The 20,436-nt window shown below is 45.2% G+C and overlaps 1 protein-coding gene across 1 annotated transcript in view; it reads left to right on the top strand.

Moving 5' to 3' along the window:
• The window catches only part of SLC37A3 (solute carrier family 37 member 3), a 30,145-nt gene extending 10,030 nt beyond the window's left edge, over window positions 1–20,115 (top strand). Inside the window, exons 5-15 of the mRNA XM_081878353.1 lie at window positions 94–177; window positions 1,080–1,225; window positions 1,944–2,040; window positions 3,141–3,225; window positions 5,123–5,328; window positions 6,086–6,227; window positions 6,759–6,860; window positions 10,902–10,949; window positions 11,608–11,759; window positions 14,447–14,512; window positions 15,967–20,115. Coding sequence (XP_081734479.1) covers window positions 94–177; window positions 1,080–1,225; window positions 1,944–2,040; window positions 3,141–3,225; window positions 5,123–5,328; window positions 6,086–6,227; window positions 6,759–6,860; window positions 10,902–10,949; window positions 11,608–11,759; window positions 14,447–14,512; window positions 15,967–16,059 — 1,221 coding nt within the window. The 3' untranslated portion in view covers window positions 16,060–20,115. The remainder of the gene's footprint in view (window positions 1–93; window positions 178–1,079; window positions 1,226–1,943; window positions 2,041–3,140; window positions 3,226–5,122; window positions 5,329–6,085; window positions 6,228–6,758; window positions 6,861–10,901; window positions 10,950–11,607; window positions 11,760–14,446; window positions 14,513–15,966) is intronic.
• Window positions 20,116–20,436: the final 321 nt, after the last annotated feature.

Consider the following 20,436-nt stretch of genomic DNA (forward strand, 5'->3'; position numbering starts at 1 on the left):
TGCGGTACCTTAAAGCCTACTGTGTTGAAAGCATTCTTAGTTCAAAGACTACATCATATTGTTAAATGGTAATATTTTCCTCTCTTTTTTAAGGGTCTTTTTATCAGCGGTATTGTTGGGGATCGTCTGAATATGCGCTGGGTCCTGTCATTCGGCATGTGTTCCTCTGCAGTCGTGGTAAGCTGGGAAATCTCAGCTCAAGTTGGGAAGAGATGTGCAGTTCCTACAATACTTGGTTTTTGACATGGAAAATTTCATTGTAGTCAGACTTATTCCTGAGGCAATGAGGAGTCTAGGATTTTCAGCATCTTTTGATTTTGCGTATGGTAACTTTGTATCCTCTGGCCAAGGGGAGCTGTTAGATTCATGAAAAAATCCTCAATACTGCACATGTTCAGATACTGCAAGGCTTTGGCTGGTTAAGCACAACCAAGCTAGTAAAGAAAAGACATGAAACCTGACTGCAGTGCATATTGTTCATGCAGGCTTTTGCAAACCCACTCTGCAGTGAGATCTTTTTTGGCCTTGCCAAATTAAGCTGGTTCAACTGGGATCTCAGTTCCATTGCTTGCACATGTCTATATGCTTCATGTCTTAGTTGGTAATTCAGTCAAGAGATTGGGAAGCACCGGGTTATTATAGCATCTAGAAATAATTGGCTGGAATTACTTGTTTTCAGCCTTAGTAATTAGGTTTACATTCCTTCTGAATGCAGCCTAGATTGATATTGACCTACTAGGTCTGTGTGGCTCACCTGTGTGGTTCTCTTTGTCCTCGACATTCCTCCTTCCTTTTAAACTAGTTCATTTCTTCCACCTTCCATTGTCGTTTAGCAGTCCCAAAACATCTATTCTCTTAACCCACGATCTTATAAATTAGTGCCCTCTTTGCTTTGTCTCCTGTAGTGAGCAAGGATCAGTTCCAGGTGATCCTAACCAGGGAAATATTTTACAGAAGTGTTGCTACTTCTTTTCTTTTAGGTCACAAGTGATTAATACAGTGGGCCAGTGAATTTTGTAGGCTTGTTTGCAAGGCTGCTTTCACCTTGCTGTTAACTGCGTCACCTTCTTTCCTCCCAGGTGTTCGTTTTTGGCACTGTCACTGAATGGCTGCATTTCTACAACAAGTGGTTCTACTGCTTCCTATGGATTGTGAATGGCTTGCTGCAGTCGACTGGCTGGCCCTGTGTCGTAGCTGTCATGGGAAACTGGTTTGGCAAAGCTGGGTATGTTTGCTGCTCCTCAGTCACTTCCTATTCATTTGTGCCTTGTCTCTCCTCTGTGGGTGCATTTTGCAATATACCTGTGGTGCTCTCAGATGTTGCTGAACTACAATTCCCACCATCCTCAGCCATTGGATATGCTGGCAAGGGCTCATGGGAGTTTGAGTCCAACAACTTGGGGGGGGGCACATGTTCCCCATCCCTGTGATATGCACTGGAGTATATCTTCAAACTTAACAAAAACACTAATGAATAAATACACATATGCATATATAAATAATATGTGTTTGCATGAGCTGCAGTCCTGAGGTAATTTCTGAATCTTCCTCAAATTTCTGTGTAAACAGAATCATTTGTTTTGTCAGAAGCTCTCGGTCTGCCTTAGTTTTCATTGTAAGAAGAGACAAGGGTTAAATGGCAGCATTATCTCTGGTGTGCAACATTGGATGAAGTGCCCAGTTCACTGAAAACAGACCTCTTGGGCCAGTATTTCTAGGAAGCCTGGAATCCAAGAATGATTGGGTGACACACACAGAGCATTTCTCTGCTAGCAATGTTGGTATTCCCAGTGAAATAGACAGACCTGTGCAGGCTTAACCATGCATGCAAGTTCTGTGAAGGGAGTGTGGAGAGGAGCATTTCACTGTGTGTGCCTCATAAATTGGACTCTGTCTTCATTTTCAGCAGTTAACCTTTTTTTCTTTCTTTCTTGGACACTCAGGAGGGGGCTTGTGTTTGGTCTCTGGAGTGCTTGTGCCTCGGTGGGCAACATCTTTGGAGCTTTCCTTGCCTCTTCAGTTCTGCAGTATGGCTACGAAGTGAGTGGAGCTGCTTGCTGTTGGCCTTCCCCATGGACTAGAGCTAGTCTTGATATGCAAGACTGAAAACCATGGGTCCCCCTACTGGAGCTCATTTTCGAGGGAGATGCTGTCTCCAGCGTTGTCTTAATATTTACATGAAACCACTGGTTGGGTTGTTCATGGTGGGCAGCTGTGGCTCTGGTGATGGGAATGTCTGTTTGTCCCCTCCAACCCAAAGAGAATGTTCTTAACGTAGGGCTATTCCTGGGTCTGGACCTTCTCCTGGATGCCCAGATTGGAGCTGTGGCCAAGAAGGAAGTTCTGTCGGTTTTGGCTGATTCTTTAATCAATATCTTCCTGGAAAAGAAGCACCTAATATCAGGGTGCATAATCTGGAGTACTACAATTCAGTCTACATGGGGCTCCCATTGAAAGCTGTCAGTAAACCACCTGCACCAAAACATGGCAACTAGACTAGTATTTGGCATTAGCTAAGCCACTGTTCTCTGTTAACTTCAGCTGCTGCAGATTTGTTCCTGATCTATCTTCATACTGCTACCACTTGCTTCTAAACCCTTAATCGTCTAGGTCAAGGATATTTGAGTTCCTTCTTCCATAGGAACCTTACTGATCACTAAGAGATGGGTATAAGTACCTTCTTGTGATCCTACAGACAGAATGGGCCTTTTTGGTGATGTCCCCTAAGCTTCAAAATCATCTTAAGAATTAGTTTTTTTTGTTGTTTTTCTATTTTACTTCATGTTGATACTTGTAATTTAAGTTGTATTGTTTAAAACCTGGTAATTGTGAATCTGATAGGATTGAAAAGCGGGCTGAAAGGCAGTCTAAATAAATACATAAACACAAAACTCCATTTATTTATTTTTGTCTGTTTTTTTGGCCACACCAAACTAAGTAGTTCTGTTAAAGTTTTTCCATTGTGTTTATTTGTGCCATTTTTCATGTTCTGTACATCTCTTACATTTTGCTGTTTTTAAGGAACTTGTAAATCAGTTTTATTGGCATGAAGTGCTGAAAAACGGGGTGCTGTTTTCTTAATTTAAGACTTGACTAAAAATACATGTGTAAGAGCTCTGCATTTGTTTCCCCTCTTTCAGTATGCCTTCCTGGTGACAGCTTCAGTACAGTTTGCTGGAGGAATCATTGTCTTCTTTGGCCTGGTGATTTCCCCCAAGGAAGTAGGTGAGTAGCAATGAGGTGACCACATCCTCTGACTTTCCTACTTGCAACCTAATTTCCTTTTATTGCATTAAGTGTATAGCTTGTGGATGATAGTGATTCAGTTCACATTCCACCAACTCTGTACTGGTTACACAGCTGCCTATTCATTTCCAGATCCTACTTAAAACACTTTTTGGCCTTTAAAGCCCTTTAAAAAAAATTGAGGCCAGGTTATCTCAGGGACAGTGTTAAGATCAGCCTCAGAGGCCCTGCTCTGCCCTGCAGGTAAGGACTGCAAGGTTCGCATCAGGAAAAGGCCTTTTCAGTGCTTGCCCCACACCGTTGGAACTCTAGCCCTGGGGAAGTCCATCTGGCTTCATTTCTGCTGCTTTTTAAATGAAACTTGAAGACTTTTTTTTAAAGCTGTCCTTGGACTTGGAAAAAGTTTTAGTTGCTGCTGTTTTGTTTTTGTTTAACGGATAGCTTTGATGTAATTTGTTGCATTTATTGTTTTTTGTTTCATGACGATGTCATGTGCACTAAACTGTTTGTAAACCATCGTGAGAAACCATTGGGCCCTAAAAGGTGGGTTAGACATTGCTCTAATATGTTGCTAAAACTCCAAAACTTTTTCTGCACATGCTCAGCTCCTGCTATTATTATAAACTGCATCTTCGGCAGTGGCACTGAGAACCAGTGGGGTGCAGGAGCTGTTTATTTAAACCATTTACATACCCCATTTCTCACAAAGTCGAGTCAATTAGCCAGGCAAAAGCAGGGCAGTAAAGAGAGATGAAAACACAAATATGCAACAAAACACTAGCAGCAAAACTGTGTGAGCACAGAGGCAGGAGGCAGGTGGAGAGCTACTTTTCAGCAAGTAGCAATGGTTCAATACAAGCAGGAGGCAAGCCCTGTTTTGTTTTTATTTTTCCCTTTTTTATTTTTGTTTCCAATCAAACATCCGTTTGCAAAGAGTTTCTAGAACAGGGTTTCCCAGAATTGGATCCCCAGCTGTTTATGGACTGCAGTTTCCCATCATCCCTGACCACTGGCTCCTGCTAGTCCAAAAATAGCCAGAGACCCAAGTTTTGGAAACCCTGACTTAGGACAACTGTATGGGACTCTGTCATGGATGCATATTTGTTGAGATTCCTGCATTGCAGGGGTAGAAACTGGTGACTCTGCAGAACACCCGTCTTAGAAGAGTTTCTAAGCCAAAGCATTGTAACCAGATATAATGGCTGCTGATGGAGAAATATGAGTGAGGCTATTCTTACATTCTCTCACATTCTTGTTCCCTGAAGCTGCTAAGTCTTTTCAAGGTTAGGAGTTTCCAAGTTCAATGATGAGATTGGGGTTGGATGCCCATGTATGCACACGTGTGTGTGTCTGCTAAGGGCAGAGGAAGTTGTAGAGGCAGGACAGATTTGGAGACATGTTAACATTGGATATGTGGCATACTAACTCAAGTAGCAAGCCTGCAGCACAGAGTCTTCCTCCTTGTTCCTCCGCTAGAACTGCTGCTGAGAGACTTAAAGTATCTCCTGCTTTTTGAGTACCAGCAGCACCGTCAGTGATGCAGAACTTGCAGTTTGGGGACATTCAGCCGCAGCCATATAGGGAATGCACTAATTTGTTGTGTCTTCCAACTAATGGCCAGACACTCAAAGCAGAGAGAGCCGACGCCAGGATCAGACAGGATACTTTCGAGTGCTCTAGAAGACCAGGGGTAGAAACTGGCGACTCTGCAGAACACCATCTAGAAGAGTTTCTAAGCCAAAGGAGGAGGACAGAGGTATGGGAGAGCAAGCGAGCCAATCAGAAGGGAGGAGAAAATGACCCCAAAAAGCGATCACTGGGAGAGGGGATGGTGTTGTCCTTTCTTTTTAATTTGCGGCCCCTTCTGCTCTTCCAGGCCTCCCTGACGTTGGTGAAGAGGGCGATGGTTCTGCGGAAGAAGATGTCAATGAGCCATTGATCGGTAGCAGTGACAACGATGACGATGATCAGAATTACTCCATTCAGGCAGCTGATCTGAGCAACAGTGGCGGCAGCAGCAACGCACGCCAGCCCAAGGCTATTGGATTTTTTCAGGCTTGTTGTCTACCTGGGGTTATATTGGTAAGGGCTCCTGATGTTGTTAGGAATACGTGGCACCCTGGTCTGTGTACTCCATAAGGATCTCTGCAGCTTTCCCTGACTTGGTCCCTCCAGATGTCAAGACTCATGGGCCTCGGGCCAAGGATGTAAGGCAACACATCTGGAAGAAACTGGCTTGGAGGGCAATCATCTAGTGAGGGCAACCAGCATCTTTCAATCTGGGGTCTCTGAGACTTCAAGAAATTCCTTCTATTTATTTATTTATTTAAACATACATACATACATACACACATACCCCATGCATCTGGCTAGGTTTCCCCAGCTACCCCGGGCGGCTCCCAACAGAATATTAAAAGCACAATCAAACATTTAACACTTCCCTAAACAGGTCTGCCTTCAGATGTCTTCTAAAAGTCCGCTTTCTTGAGGCTTCCCTTTTTGTCTTCACAATAGCAAAGCCGCTTGGGCAGAAAGATGCGCGACACAAGGTAGCTCAGCTGATTAGAGCATGGTGCTGATAACACCAAGGTTGCAGGTTCAATCCCCGTAAGGAGCAGCTGCATATTCCTGCATTGCAGGGGATTGGACTGGGTGGCCGTCAGGGTCTCTTCCAACTCTGTGATTCTGTAAGACTTTACCTAAAGCCTACCCAGTGAAGCTTGTGGCAGAGCTGGGCATCTGAACCCACGCCTCCTTCCTCCTAGCCCATTACGGTGTGCTTGCTATGCTCGCGTTGCTTCAGTTCTAACAGCTTTCCATTGGGTTGTGTTTCTTTCAGTATTCCTTGGCCTATGCCTGCTTGAAGCTAGTGAACTACTCCTTTTTCTTCTGGCTGCCTTTGTACCTCTACGACAATTTTGGATGGAAGGAGGCGGAAGCTGATGAGCTGTCGATCTGGTATGATGTCGGAGGGATTATAGGTATGCAGAACAACATGAAATTGCTGCCTCCCCCCTTTTTTCCTTCCTTGAGTATAGAAAAAGCAGGCACCATTTTTGCACTGACTCAGTGGTTTAAATTGCTTTCCATTTGCCTGTTATTCATGATATGTTTTGCTGCATTTAGGGTATATTTATTAAGACCTAGTATGATAGTGAGCTCAGGAGGCAGAGGTCTGGGATGGGATGAGAGACTGGAATGGAGAAGCTTTGGCCCCTCACAAGATGTTGAGTTACATCTCCCATTGACACTGCTAGCTAGGGCTGGGGGGAGCTGGAGTCCAGCAACATCTGTGGGGTGACGTGTTCTTCCATATCTGAATCTGGGCATGAATTCAGAGCCTCAATGTCTAGGCCACATTGCTTTTAAACAGTGACAGCCAGTCCTCCATTTGTGTTGTATTTTGCTTGCAGTAAACTCTAGCCTGCTATTCCAGTTACCATTGAAGGCACATCAGTGAGTGTCTTCTGCACTTCTACCCAGAAGGCCCCATGTCACTTTTATTTCTGCAGGCGGCACCATCCAAGGCTTCATCTCTGACAAGCTGCAAAAGAGAGCCCCGGTGTTAGCCGTTAGCCTCATCTTGGCTATTGCATCTCTCTTGGGATACAGCCGTGAGTACTTCTCTGCTTGGTACGGGGTTTAATAGCGTGGGGTCATGTGTAACCTGCACGTTGTCTTCTCTAGTTCAACACATGGTATGGCTTCAATGATACGTAATCGCTGCGAGATCACATTCATCCGGTGCTATACCAGCTGCACTGGCTCCCGGTGGAGTACAGGATCAGGTTTAAGGTGCTGGTTTTAACCTTCATAGCCCTATACGACCTAGGACCCTCGTACCTACGGGACCGCCTCTCCTGGTATGCCCCACAGAGGAACTTACGGTCTTCAAATAAAAACATCTTGAAGGTCCCAGGCCACAGAGAGGTTAGGCTGGCCTCAACTAGAGCCAGGGCTTTTTCGGCTGCGGCTCCAACCTGGTGGAATGCTCTGTCACAAGAGACCAGGGCCCTGCAGGACTTGACATCTTTCCGCAGGGCCTGCAAGACAGAGCTGTTCCGCCAGGCCTTTGGTCAGGGCGCAGCCTGACTCCCTCCTTTGGCAATCTTTACAAAACTTTAGTTTATGGTTGCCATCAATTTTGATTTTAATTAATTTTTATAATGTTTTTATAATGTTGTACTACTTTAGTGTTGTTAGCCGCCCTGAGCCCGGTTTCGGCTGGGGAGGGCGGGATATAAATAAAATTTATTATTATTATTATTGTTATTATGACTGTGCTTCATGTCTAATAAGGCAAGGGTTTGGGGTCGCCTTGAGTTCAGATGAAGTATATCAGAAGAGCTTGCTGGGTGATCAGACCCAGGAGTCCAAACAGTGGTCAGTCAAGTGCTTTGGGGAAGCCCCCAAACAAAAGCATTGCATGTTTCTTTTTGGGTGAGCGAGAAAAAGGCCATACAGGGTGGCCTGCATGGATGAAACACCATTGTGCGTTGCGTCTGTACATAGGCATATCTGCATCCATTTGTGCATTCCATGTGCCACATCAACCTCCTTTAAAGTGGGGTAGGTGAGAGCTTTGTAGCCATCAGAAGTAGTTTCCACCATTGGCTCAGATCAGTGAGCAAGCCAGACTTTGAGACTTTTTTGTAGGGATCAGGTACTGTTACCACTCTAGCTTACAGAGCTTTTCTTGCTGCATTGTCGGATCTCCCTGTAAGTTTTTCATCTGGCCAGAAAGGATTGATGCTATATACAAACAGAATTCCCACCCCACTGATAATAATTTTTATTAGTTTTCAGTTACAATAATCCAATAATAGCCTCATTATAACAATTCCAAATTATAATACAATTACTAATACCAATCATTCAGATGCCAAATTATATAATTTAGATGGCCCCCGTGTGCTAGAATTGATGGCTTGATGATTTACTTTATTTCTGCGTTCCAAACTCTTATTAATTTCAATTGCACTCCAGTCAAATGTAACAATCCCTTATGCAACAACTGCAATATTAATGACTGCCATTCTTAGTGACACATTAAATGATTAATAAATCCTACAGGTGAAGCATTCAAACCACATCCTTGTTCTTCCTGTGTGCTACAATTATTTTGTTCGTGGTGTTTCTTCCTGTCCTTGTAAAACACTGTGTCTATCTTTTCCCGGTTGTTGCTGTTCTCCATCATGCATTGGGTGGAGCTAATATCCCATAGTTGTTTCAGAAGTTCTCCATTGCTCCGTCCCTCATTGTTTTGCAATTTTAACATCAGCTGCAAAAATCACACAAATAGAATCTTCATCCTGACCCCATTCCTTTAGGATATAGCTCAAGGATCATCTGTTGCACCCCACAAATTGCAAGACAAACTGTTTAAAATGTCTTTCGCTGCATGTAGATATTGCAGGCATAGGATTATGCAGTCTGCTCTTGTGAGTCACACCAAACTCTTTAATGGGCAGAATTCTGCACCTTAAGAGTGTTGTGTAACTGGCTATCTTCTTCTGGCAAGAGAAAGATCAGCTTTCCTCTTTCTTGCATGTTTCTCAAGTGAATGCCATGGTACCAATAAGAGCAGGTGGTGATGCATTTCAAATTTTATGCCAGCTAGATGGCAGTGAAAAGTAGCAGTATTGCTCTGCTTACTGTGCTGAGGCAGGTATTGTGGAGCGGCTTCCTGGATTTGGGAATAATTGCTCCAGGAATGCAATGGGCGATTGTGGAAAATCTTCCATTCTCAGTCTGAGAAACTGTAATGCATAAATTAGCAGTGGGAAACCTCCAGCCTCAGGGTTTGCAAACTTGGGTCTCCAACTTGTTGTTGCACTACAACTCCCATCATTCCTAGCTAGCAGGACCAGTGGGTCAGGAATTTTGGGAACTGTCCTCCAAAAGCAGCTGGAGACCCTAGTTTTGGAAACCCTGCTCTAGTATATTAGTCCTGCAAAGGCTGTTTTAGGAGTAAAGGTCCTGCTGAATCAAGACAAAGACCCATCTCGCCTGCATCCTGTTCTTACATGCAAACCAGATGCCTGTGGGAAGTACAGAATTGTGTTTTACGGCACTCTCTTCACCAGGGATTCCTGCGAAGTAGCATTGAGAGGCACGTTGCCTCAAGACAGTGCAGGTAGTAGAGACTAGTAGCGATTAGCGTTTCGTTGGAGTGAATTCCATGGTTTAACTACATACTGTGTGGGGAAAGTGTTTGTTGTCCTGTATGTTCCCACATTCAGCTTCTTTAGAGTTCTAGTATTACGAGAAAGGGAGGAAAGCTTACCTGCGACCACTTTCTCCACAATATGCATAATTGCATGCATCTCTGTCATGCCCTCTTTTACTCGCCATTTTTTTCTCCAAACTAAAAAGCCCCAGTTTTTTTTATCCCTTGATCATTTTGGTTCGCCTTTTTGTGTAGCCTTTTCCGCTCTACAATATCCTTACTGAGATGAGGAGGCCAGAACTGTGCATAGTATTCAGAGTGCAGGTGCTCCGTAGATTTTTATAACACTGCTATGATACTGATTGTTTTGATTTCAATTCCTTCCCTTAAAAAAATAATAAATTTTTTGCTCGTTTTCTAAGTAAGCTGTGAAAAAGTAAATAAACTTACAAGATGCCAAAACATTTGTATCCTTAGAGTTATCCAAAAGAATTAAACAAAAGAAAACAGAAATATGTACAGTGGTACTTCAGGTTACATACGCTTCAGGTTACAGACTCCACTAACCCAGAAATAGTGCTTCAGGTTAAGAACTTTGCTTCAGGATAAGAACAGAAATCGTGCTCCGGCAGCGCAGCGGCAGCAGGAGGCCCCATTAGCTAAAGTGGTGCTTCAGGTTAAGAACAGTTTCAGGTTAAGAACGGACCTCCAGAACGAATTAAGTACTTAACCCGAGGTACCACTGTACTTGTTTCAGAGTCCTTCCTAATGGTTTTGTTCTTCAGAATTCATCTAGAATAGCCAGTCGTTTGAAGTGTTTGGGGACCCAAGTTCGCTATGGATCATTCCATATATCTGCATATCGTTTTCAATCCCTTTCCTAATGATTAAAAGAACTGATGCGATTCCAGCAGTTCACTGGCCCATACAGTGGTACCTTGGTTCTCAAATTTACACTGTTCTGGGAGTCCGTTCGACTCCCAAAACCATTCAAAAACCAAGGCGCAGCTTCCAATTGGTTGCAGGACCTTCCTGCACTCAGTCGGAAGCTGCGGAAGCTGTGTTGGACATTCGGAACACTTACTTCTGGGTTTGCAGCATTTGGGAGCCGATTTGTTTGACAACTAAGCCGTACAGGAACCACAGTGCCAGTGTACTAGCCTTGTATTCAATGTAGTGTCCCATCGCCTTGGCCAGGTTGAGTTTTTGGTTGGTCATGAGGACATAAGAGCGCTGCTGGATCAAGCTAGTTTCCCAGATAGCCTTGGTGAAGCAGCTTTAATGATCAGCTTCTCATTCCTTCCTGATCTTTTCAGACTTGTACCAAAGGGGTAGTTACGAACTTGAAGCATTTCTTTCTTCTCTTAATCTCAGAGTCCCATGTTGGGCAAAAGATCCCTGCATTGCAGGAGGTTGGCCCAGATGATCCTCATGGTCCCTTCCAACTCTACAATTCAGTGATTCTATGATTCCTTTCTTTTTATAGGTTCACCAAACGACAAACTTATCAATGCGGTTCTCATGGCAATAACAGGTAAGGGGAAAGGGCTGTGGCCAGACACAAGGCAGATCTCATCCTGCCATCTGTATTGGAGTAAAAGTGTGATTTGTTAGGTTTTTAGGGCACTGCAATTCTCACCTGGCCATAGCTATAAGGGGATGGTGGATATTCTCGTCCCCTTTCCTCTCATGGAGATGGACCAGATGGGCTAGAGCAGGGACAGCCAACATGGCATTCTCCGGATGTTGCTGCATCACAGCTCTCTTCATCCTTGACCATTGGCCAAGCTGGAGGACGTCACATAGGGAGACATTGCATTGGCTTACCTGTAAGCCAGCCTTTCCTGGCTGATTTGTGCATACACAAACCTGCCAACGTGGGATAAAGGTTCATGCCTGCAGTGAAGGGGACTTTAATCCACGAGAGTTTATGCCGTAATAAATGCTTCATTCTTTAAGGTGCTGCAAGGTTCTTTGATTTGTGAAGGAGCCATAAAAAATAACACACAATTTTTGCATAATCGTGGAACTCCCTGCTTTTCAATTGAGTCATTTCGATTAAAGGTGCCTAATGGGTATTTGTAGGGTATATGGCAGGGTTAACGAGTTCAGATGAAAAATGTTTTGGCTTCCTAACAGAGACCGGGCGCATCCTTTGCAGTGGTCTTAAAATCTCTTTCGATGGTCCTTAGGCTTTTTCATCGGAGGCCCTTCCAATATGATCAGTTCCGCCATTTCTGCAGACCTGGGGCGTCAGGAGATGGTGAAAGGAAGCAGCGAGGCTCTGGCGACTGTGACGGGGATTGTGGATGGCACTGGGAGCATTGGAGCAGCTGTGGGCCAGGTGAGATTCAGAAGGGTTCAGAAGCACCTGTTGAAATTTTACCTGAGAAGGATCAAAGAGCAGAAGGCTCTGATATTCCACATTTTTAAAGGGTGAAATGAGCTGCCAGAGGGTTTTAAGATTTAGCCACCATGAAGATCTTCCTTCTGGTAACATTTCACTGCATTGATCCTGATAAAAAATATTGTACGGCTAGAAAAGCGCAGCCAAAAGGTTCAAGGGACTGGAGCTATTCCACCTACAAGGAAAAGTTACAAAGTTAGGAGGGGTTTTTTTTAGTATAGGACAAATAGGTGAGTGAAAGGTGGATGTATGAGAGATGTATAAAATTATCCATGGAGAAAGTGGTTAGGGAGAATCATCGTCTCGTAGCATTGGGAGGGATCCTGAGAGTCAGGAAGGTTCTAATGGTGTTGCCCTCCTGAGAGACTCCTTACAATTATGTAGAAACCAGAGGCACTTGGATGTGTCTGTGATGGTGTTACTAACGCCCTGCGTAACAGGAGCAGAGAAGTGCAAGCCAAAGAGAACACAGGGCAAGCTGGGGAAACGTCCGTATGGCACGAGACTGCAGCTAACATTCTGGCAAAGGTAACCATTACGGTTTCCGTAATGGAGTGCCAAGGAGCCCGCTGGGAGTTTGTTTGTAAGTAGGTTTTGAATTGGCCCCAGGGAGCATTCCAGCAACTTATCAGTAGCGCTGATCTGTGGGAGGGGGAAGGAAATTCCCTCTTGGCTTTGCGCTGTCTCTGGAGTGCCTTTCCCTTCAGAAGCGGACGCCTCTCCTCTCCGATCAAGGCAGCGTGAGGATTCTCAGATGATTCTCTTGCCTGAAGATCACAATGGCAAGCATCCTCTTTAGAATTCCAGTTCTTTAACTCTGCTGCTCTCCAGTTTTTGAACTTGAACCCGTTCCTGAAGGAACAGGGCGGGGGGGGGGATGCTTTTTGTGTCTGCTGAATCGCATCCTCCGCTTCTTTCTCTACCTGAGGTTGCCGTTATCTCTTGACAATGCATCTCCATAGCAACCAGCTGAGATTCCGCAAGCGGGGCTGTCTTCCATAGTGGGAAGCTAACAGCAGGAGTATGTCAAACATCTTGGAAAAGAGAGAGGCTTAAAGGCTGCTTGTGAGGCGCATGACCTTTCCCACTCGCCCACCCCAGTGCGCACATCCCGTCGAACGTGTCAGGGTGCACGGCGGTGTAAAAGACATACTTTGGGGCAGAATCTCAGTATAAGCGCTTGGTTTCATTTCTGAAGAGGGATGAAGCTGCTCTACTCTGCTTCTAGCCCAAGGAAAAATGTTCTGCCCACCTAAAACAGGAGTGAGGAACCTTTTTCAGCCTGAGGACCACATTACCTTCCCGGGGGGGGGGGGGGGCACATGATGGTGGTGGTTGAGGCCAGAGGCAAAAGGAAGCAAAGCAACAATAGCAAATGTTGCTTTTGCAGAGTGGATGTGTCTCCACACACACTCACACCCTCTCTCCCCACTGTCCAGGCATTGCCAGTGTTGAAGGACACATTCCAGTGGGATGGGTGAGGGGTGTGACCTAGGGAAAGGAGGTGGGCCTGGAGAGGGTCCCAAGAGTCAGATAGATACAGTGGTACCTCGGGTTACAGGCGCTTCAGGTTACAGACGCTTCAGGTTAGACTCCGCTAACCCAGAAAATAGTACCTTGGGTTAAGAACTTTGCTTCAGGATGAGAACAGAAATCGCATGGCGGCGGCGGGAGGCCCCATTACCTAAAGTGGTACCTCAGGTTAAGAACAGTTTCAGGTTAAGACCTCCAGAACGAATTAAGTTCTTAAGTCGAGGTACCACTGTAGGCCCTGAGCCAGACGCTCCTCCCCTGCCCTGCTGTTAGCCCCTCTGAGTTCCCTTTAAGAGAAAAGCAGGATAGAAAATGTTCGAGATGAATGAATAAATATCAGGCAGCTTTATATCCTTACTAAATGGAGACTCTTAATCTCAGGGTTGTGGGTTCAAGCTCCACGTTGGGCAAAAGATTCCTGCATTGCAGGGGGTTGGTTCCCTCCCAATTCTATGATTCTAAATGAAGATGTATCTGTTTGTACCATGTCAACTTTTCTGCTAGTTCTGTTAGTTGTATGTCTTTTATTATACTGAGAAGAGGGAAGGAAAGAGTCCTTCGGTTCTTCAGGGGTTCTTCTTCCCATTTGCTACAGCTTCTGGTTAACCCTGGATTGCGGCAGTAACTCAGAGGTTAGAGCAAATTTGAAAGGTTATATTTAGGGATTATCATGTTTAAGAATTGATACCTGATTCTGCTTGTTTTTCCTTCCACCCCCCTTCCGCACAGCAAATTTGAAAAGTTCCTGGCACATTTCCACCCCTCTACATCTTGTCTGTTAGATTTTGAACCTGCAGGCGGAGACTGTGCTGTTTTTTTAAATCTCTCTGCAGCACCTACAAAATTGTAGGCACTGTATAAATGATTGATAAATAATAATGTCAACAGGCCTTTGGGGGATAGCAGCAGAGTTCGTAAGATGAAACCTGACAGCTTTGGAAGCAAGGAGTAGTCACATGAGGAGGTGCTGGGTTGTGTTTTGAATAAGGAAAAGCAAGAGGGACATAACATATGGGGAGGAGGAGAGAGTCTCTTTGTGTTCTCCACCCCTTGACAGCCTTAATAGCTCTCATATTTTCTTCCCTTTTCAGTCACTGGTATCTTTGATTCACGATAAATTGGAATGGATGTCGGTTTTCTATTTCTTCAGCCTGATGGTAAGAGCCCTGGTTGTTGTTTTTTGTTTTTAATTGAAAACTGATGCAACGTGGGATTTTTAGATTAAAGATAATAAACATTTGTATTGCGCTTTCAAGTGTTCAGATACGCTTCACATAACACTTCACATATCTTCTCTGCTTCATGCACAAACTACTATAAATTTACAGCAACCAAATGAGTTAGGTGAGCATCAGTATGAGAACAATGCATGTGGAGGCTGACAGTGTTTGAGTGGGATGGGGAAAAGGGGGCAGGTATGATGGATTGCCCCACCTGTTCTTTTTATTCATCCCCCTTCATTGCTTTCCACAAAGCCATTGGGGAAAAAATGCACATTTACTTAAGACAGGTTGATATAAGTCAGGAAACAACAAGCAGAGAGTCTTATGCTCATCTGAGAATGAGCATGGTGGGAGAGATTGCCACAGTCATTGTTTCAAGACTGTTCTACCAAACCACACAGTCGCCTTGCCTTAACTGATTCGCACAGGACCCTGGCAGTTAATTCTGACACATAATTTTTCCCATGGTTGCAGTTCTCTCACACAGATTGTTTCGCCTCCATTTCACACGTGGAGTCATTTCTGTGAATGAGCCCCCAAGGTGAGCAGAGATGGCAACTTGACTTCATTGGCATTTAAGCCCCTCAGCTCTCAAAATGTGGTCATTGGTCAGGTTTCTTCCACCGCCTCCTGCCCACATGGCACATGTTGTTTCATCCTAAACATTCCTCATGTGAAATTGGGATACTACCTTTTTGTGTTTGAGTTGTATCCTGTGCAGCAGTAATGTAAAAATTTGTCCCTCAGAAAATTGGTTGACTAGAAACCTTGGCCTGTAATCGATCTACCGCTGCCGCTATTATTTATTGCATTCGTTGGTAGCTTTCTATGCCGCCCCCCCCCCCAAATAAGTAACATAGTACAATAAAATACAGAGAATGTGTTTGAAGGCTTTACTGCATGCTCAGGCTGAAATCCTCTACAGGCTTACAAGCCTCATTGAAAATTGTGGGGCTGATGTCTTGAATCCATGCACACAAAATTGTGCTGTACAAACATTTTGGAGTGTCTGGGGAAAAAGAGGGAAATCAATGAAATGCAGGTGTGACAAATGCACACACCATACAAGCACACTCTCCATGGAACCATGCCAATATGAGTGTTTCACTTACGGGGAATAGCTCAGTGGCAAAGTATATTCTTCATCTGCAAAAGTCTCAGGTCCATCCCTGGCGTTGCCAGTTAAAAGGGATCACATACGCAATAGGGAAAGTCTTTGCCAAAGAGCTGCTGCCAGTCCGGAATGGCCAGCCCTGGAATTAGACAGACCTGGCACAAGGCAGCTTCCTTGTTTTCACCGCTGTGTGTGAAATGGGGAGCAAATGCCATGATGGCGTTGAACCAGTGTGCAGCCATGCTAACATCCTTAACCCCTTTTCTTCTCGCAGATCGGTTTAACGGTGCTCTTCATCACGCCTTTAATAGTAAATGAAATAAAGATGCTGCGGGCAGAGAGGCGTTTGCACAGGTTGGCTGGCTGACCTCCCCCTTCTCTGCGCCGCTCAACGGAACTGTCCAAGGAAGGACCACTAAGCGGAAGGGAGTCTCAGGACATCAAGCAGCTAATGTTTACTTTGTCACTTACATCCGCGGTTGATGGCCACAAAAGAATTTGCTGCTGCGAAGTTTGTGTCTGAATGCCCTAATACCATTTGAAGATACGCTGCAGCCGCCTGCAACCTGGAGGTGTCTGTATGTTTATAGTGGGCTTGCAGAACTGGCCAGAGAGACATCCCCCCACCCCCCCACCCCCCAGTTCTCGGAGCCAGTTTCGGCAATCACCAGGATCAAATCTTAAAACTCATCTCCCACTCCCCTGCTCGGACTACAACATTTTGGGTTGCAGGTGGGTGATTTCAGCTTTGAATACGCCCTCCACAAAATAAAACTTGCGGGTAGAAAATGAGCAAATCCAAGAGAGGAGTTCAAATCTGCTGTCTTCCTATTATGCTAATTGTCTCAGTGGAGGGAATTTTATCGGCGGAGGTAGGAATCATATAAATGTGCAAACTCCGCCCCCCCCCCCCACCTGCAGCCTGAGATGGAACAATCTGGGGCATGCCTCTCCACTTGATGCTGATAACTTTATAAACTGGCTCTTACCAGTCGCTTGTAAATTGCATCTGGACACCTGACAGCAGCCAGATAGCTACAACTGACACCCCCTTTTTGCGGCTTTTTTAATAGCAAAGTCAGGGGAAAGCTGTTTCATTACTTGACACTATAAATCAGGCTTGGGCCAGTCCAGTGCAGGGTTTTGGTGTGTGTGTGTGTATGTGTGTGTTGTAAACGCGTTGTGCCAAGCACCTGCCTCCTGGTTTCTACCTGGCCCTGTATTTACAAAATACACAGCAGGAACCTTTGGAAGCAGCCCAGATCCTTAGCCCGCTCTTGTATAAAGAATGGTTGTTGTGTTTTTATTTTGATTTACGAATGTTTGTCCTGTCCAGGTTGCCTGTGTTAATTTAACCTGTCCGTGTCTTAACAGTGCAGTTGCATTCCATACTTGATTTATTCTTCTCTTAACTGCCTGATATGTGAGAATGAGGCTGCGTCTCTGGGAGAGGTGCAGAGCCAAATATTTCCCAGAGGAGGGTGATAATCAAAAGTTTTACCAGAGTCCTTAAAATTTAGGATGTTAGGAGTTTGAATGGGCTTAAGAACAATCAAAAGGGAAGGGGTAATCATCTGATATTGTCCTTGTCCAATCAGCTGGGGTGATTTATACTTTTCAGTATCCTGTGAGAGAAGTAAAGACCTAATTTCTCATTAGGGAGTCATCCAAGTCACAACCCTGACGGAGTGATCTGAGTGATCCTTGGGCCTGCCCCAAAGGCATTACAAGGACAGAAAAGAGTGCAGACTTTCTATATTGAGGTCTTCCCTTCTCCATAATCTCTAGTTCAACTAGGTTAGCATCCTGATGTTGTCACACTGAGCCTTGCTAGCAGCAACAACACTCTGGAATGAGACCAGGAAAGTGCTCAGTTTAGCGGTGCCGGGGCTTGTGGCAAATTGATCTAGATGTTACAGCAGGAAAGAGGAGAGCTCAGCTGGTTTTGGCATGTTCTTTTGCTTAAGGTCTAGGTCTGCCCTGGAAGTTCATGGCATGGGAGTAGAAGGCCACTGGGCTCTCGATGATACCTGTCGCCAAATCCAGTGCTGTGTCTGCCTTTTTATCTGACATCAACCCAGGGCATCTGCGTGTAAAAGTCAACATACATAGGTTCATTTCAAGCAGCGACTTCCCCAGGTTTTGTTTAGCAAAGCAGTGTGCTGTCCATTCCCATGTATCTTACGAGTTTTGCCCAAATAAGCTCTGTTCATTATGCCCGTGGGATAGTGGGCACCTATGGGATAGATATGTGGGTTTCTCTGGTTTGATCCAGCTCACTGCTTGCTACCTTACCTGTTCTTTGATTGGATTTGGTGGCAGGGAAACGGGTCAGCATAGATTGCAAAAAGCAGAGGTTATTTATTTAAATTGGATCTAAAAAATGCACTAAAAAATTCTTTGGGTCACTTGGGACTGTCAAACCCTCAACCCACCTCAGAAAACCTTGCTTACTCCGTGTCTGCTGACTTGCATGTCTCCTTGCCAATGAATTTTCACCTCAGTTTTCTTTGTGTGCTGCTGAGACCGAAGGGGAAGAAACACTTAATTGTTAAGGCATGAATTTGGGGAAAGGGATTTTTTTTCCTGTTCTTTTTCTAATAATGCCTTTATAGAAACTTAATGTACAGTGATATCTTTTTTAAAAAAGAAAAAAACATGTTTTTATTTATGAATGTCATTGTTGAATCATGCTACGGCTACCTTAAAGGCCTCTCCTTGACTTGTGTTGCTCAACTGCTCTGTATGCCTCCCCAGCAGTGTGTTGCTCAGTTCCACCATCTTCAGTATGTGGTGGCTTGATTCCTAGGTGTCTCCTTAAAAAAAAGAAAAGACTTCTTTCCTCCCATCTCCCACATTTTAAAATATTATTTCCCCTTTGCCATCCTATCCATCAGAGCAGCTTTCTTCAGCCTGGTGACAGCCACACGTGTAGAAAAGATTTTATATGCCCTGAAGAGAAACCAGAGTGTACCTCCAAATGCCTAGGACTACCGATCCCATCAGCCCCTGCCAGCGGGGACTGAAAGGGGTTGTAGTCCAAAACATCTGGGTAGCTTCACGTTGGCAAAAGCTGTGTGAGAGGTAGGAAGGCCTTGCTCCTTCCCCCTCGGCTGCAGCATCAGGCAGTCTGTGGTACTTCATGCTTCCACTTTTGCTTTTATCCCTGAGGTACTTTTTAGAAGTCGCTGATGTGGCCTAGTAGGAAAGCCACAATCTCCAATGTTTGAGCCAACATGGCGCCCTGCAGACACTGCTGGATGGTGTCTGTCAGCATCATTGTCCCTTGGCCGTGCCGGCTGGAGCCGAAGGGAGTCTAGCAACATCTGCAGGGCACCGTGTTGGCGCAACCTCCATTTTTTTATTTTACCTTTTCCAAGTTTCAGGATGTACCACACACACTGCCATTCTCTTCTTCCCCCCCCCCAAAAAAAAAGATATTTGAGAGCTTGATTGAGGAGATCCACAAAGAGCAGGGTCTTTGACGTAGGTCCAGTACTTCAGTGGTTCTCAACCTGTGGGTCCCCAGATGTTGTTGGACTACAGCTCCCATCATCCCTGAGCTCTGGCCTTGCTAGCCAGGGGTGATGGGAATTGTAGTTCAACAACATCTGGGGACCCACAGGTTGAGAAAGGCTGCAGTACTTCGTTCTGCTCCCTGCTTTGCACAGCGTGGCTGGGGGAAGCAGTTGTGTGAGAACCGCCTCAGAAATTCAAGATGGTCGGCTTACTAGGGGTGAAGACAGACAGCAGCGCTAACCTGTGGGGAAAGCGATTTTGACACAGGCCCTTACTTGATCCCTGTCATGTGATGGAGAAATGGGGGCAGTGCTCCTTGGCCACACTGCCTCCAGCCCCTCACTGTTGCCCCTCCCATAGCCTTTGCGCATGGTGAAGGCTGAATATCTCTGTCGGAGAGACTGACGTGCGCATGCCAGATCCCCGCACAATTTGGAAACCCCGGAAGAGTAGAAAGGGCTCTCCTCTTCGAAATATGCTCCTTCCAACTTGGGGAGTGTGGCAGGGTGGGTTAGGGCTGAGATAGCATGCTTGTCCTTGCATCCCTGTTTAAGGCTATATTCCAAGGAAGTAAGTGTGCCCAATCCACTTCTGCCACATTGCGAAGTTCTGCCTTGAGCCTGCATAGCTGTAAGCTTCAGCACAAGCGGTTGGGCTCCACGCTGCATTAGTCCTCTTGCAAGGCAGTCCTTTTCAAAGACTTATTGCCTGGCTGTTCCAGGGGTGCTTCGAAACACACTGCCCTTGCTTAACTGACAACGTTAGACACTTTACCTCTCTCCCCCCCCCCCAGCTCCACTATTACTGTTTGTTACACTCTGCTTTGTGTCAATTGGGGAAACGCTGTCAACTTTCCAAATCGGTTTTCACATGAATAAATTATTTTTTGGCAAATTGGAAGAAATCTGTTTGTTTACATTCTGTTTAGATTGCACCAAATTATGCAACTGTTTCAGAGGTCGGTGTTGTGACAGGATGCGATGAAGACTGAAGTACAGCATGTTTTTGCAGCAATCAGTTGTCCTGTGCAGACTTTTTTTCTTCCACTCGCAGTGGGGAATTACATGTGAGCCTCCTTTCTCTGTGCACCTGGTGTCACGTTGGCTATCATATTTGTAGGATTTGACTGTTGGGCTAGGACCTGGGGTGGGAAGCTCAGTGGGTGACCTTGGATCAGTCACAGTCCCTTAGCCTAACCTGCCACGCAGGCTTGCGATGATAACAG

This window comes from Podarcis erhardii, assembly GCF_964252035.2.
Source record: "Podarcis erhardii genome assembly, chromosome: 10".
Classification (NCBI taxonomy): Eukaryota; Metazoa; Chordata; class Lepidosauria; order Squamata; family Lacertidae; genus Podarcis; species Podarcis erhardii.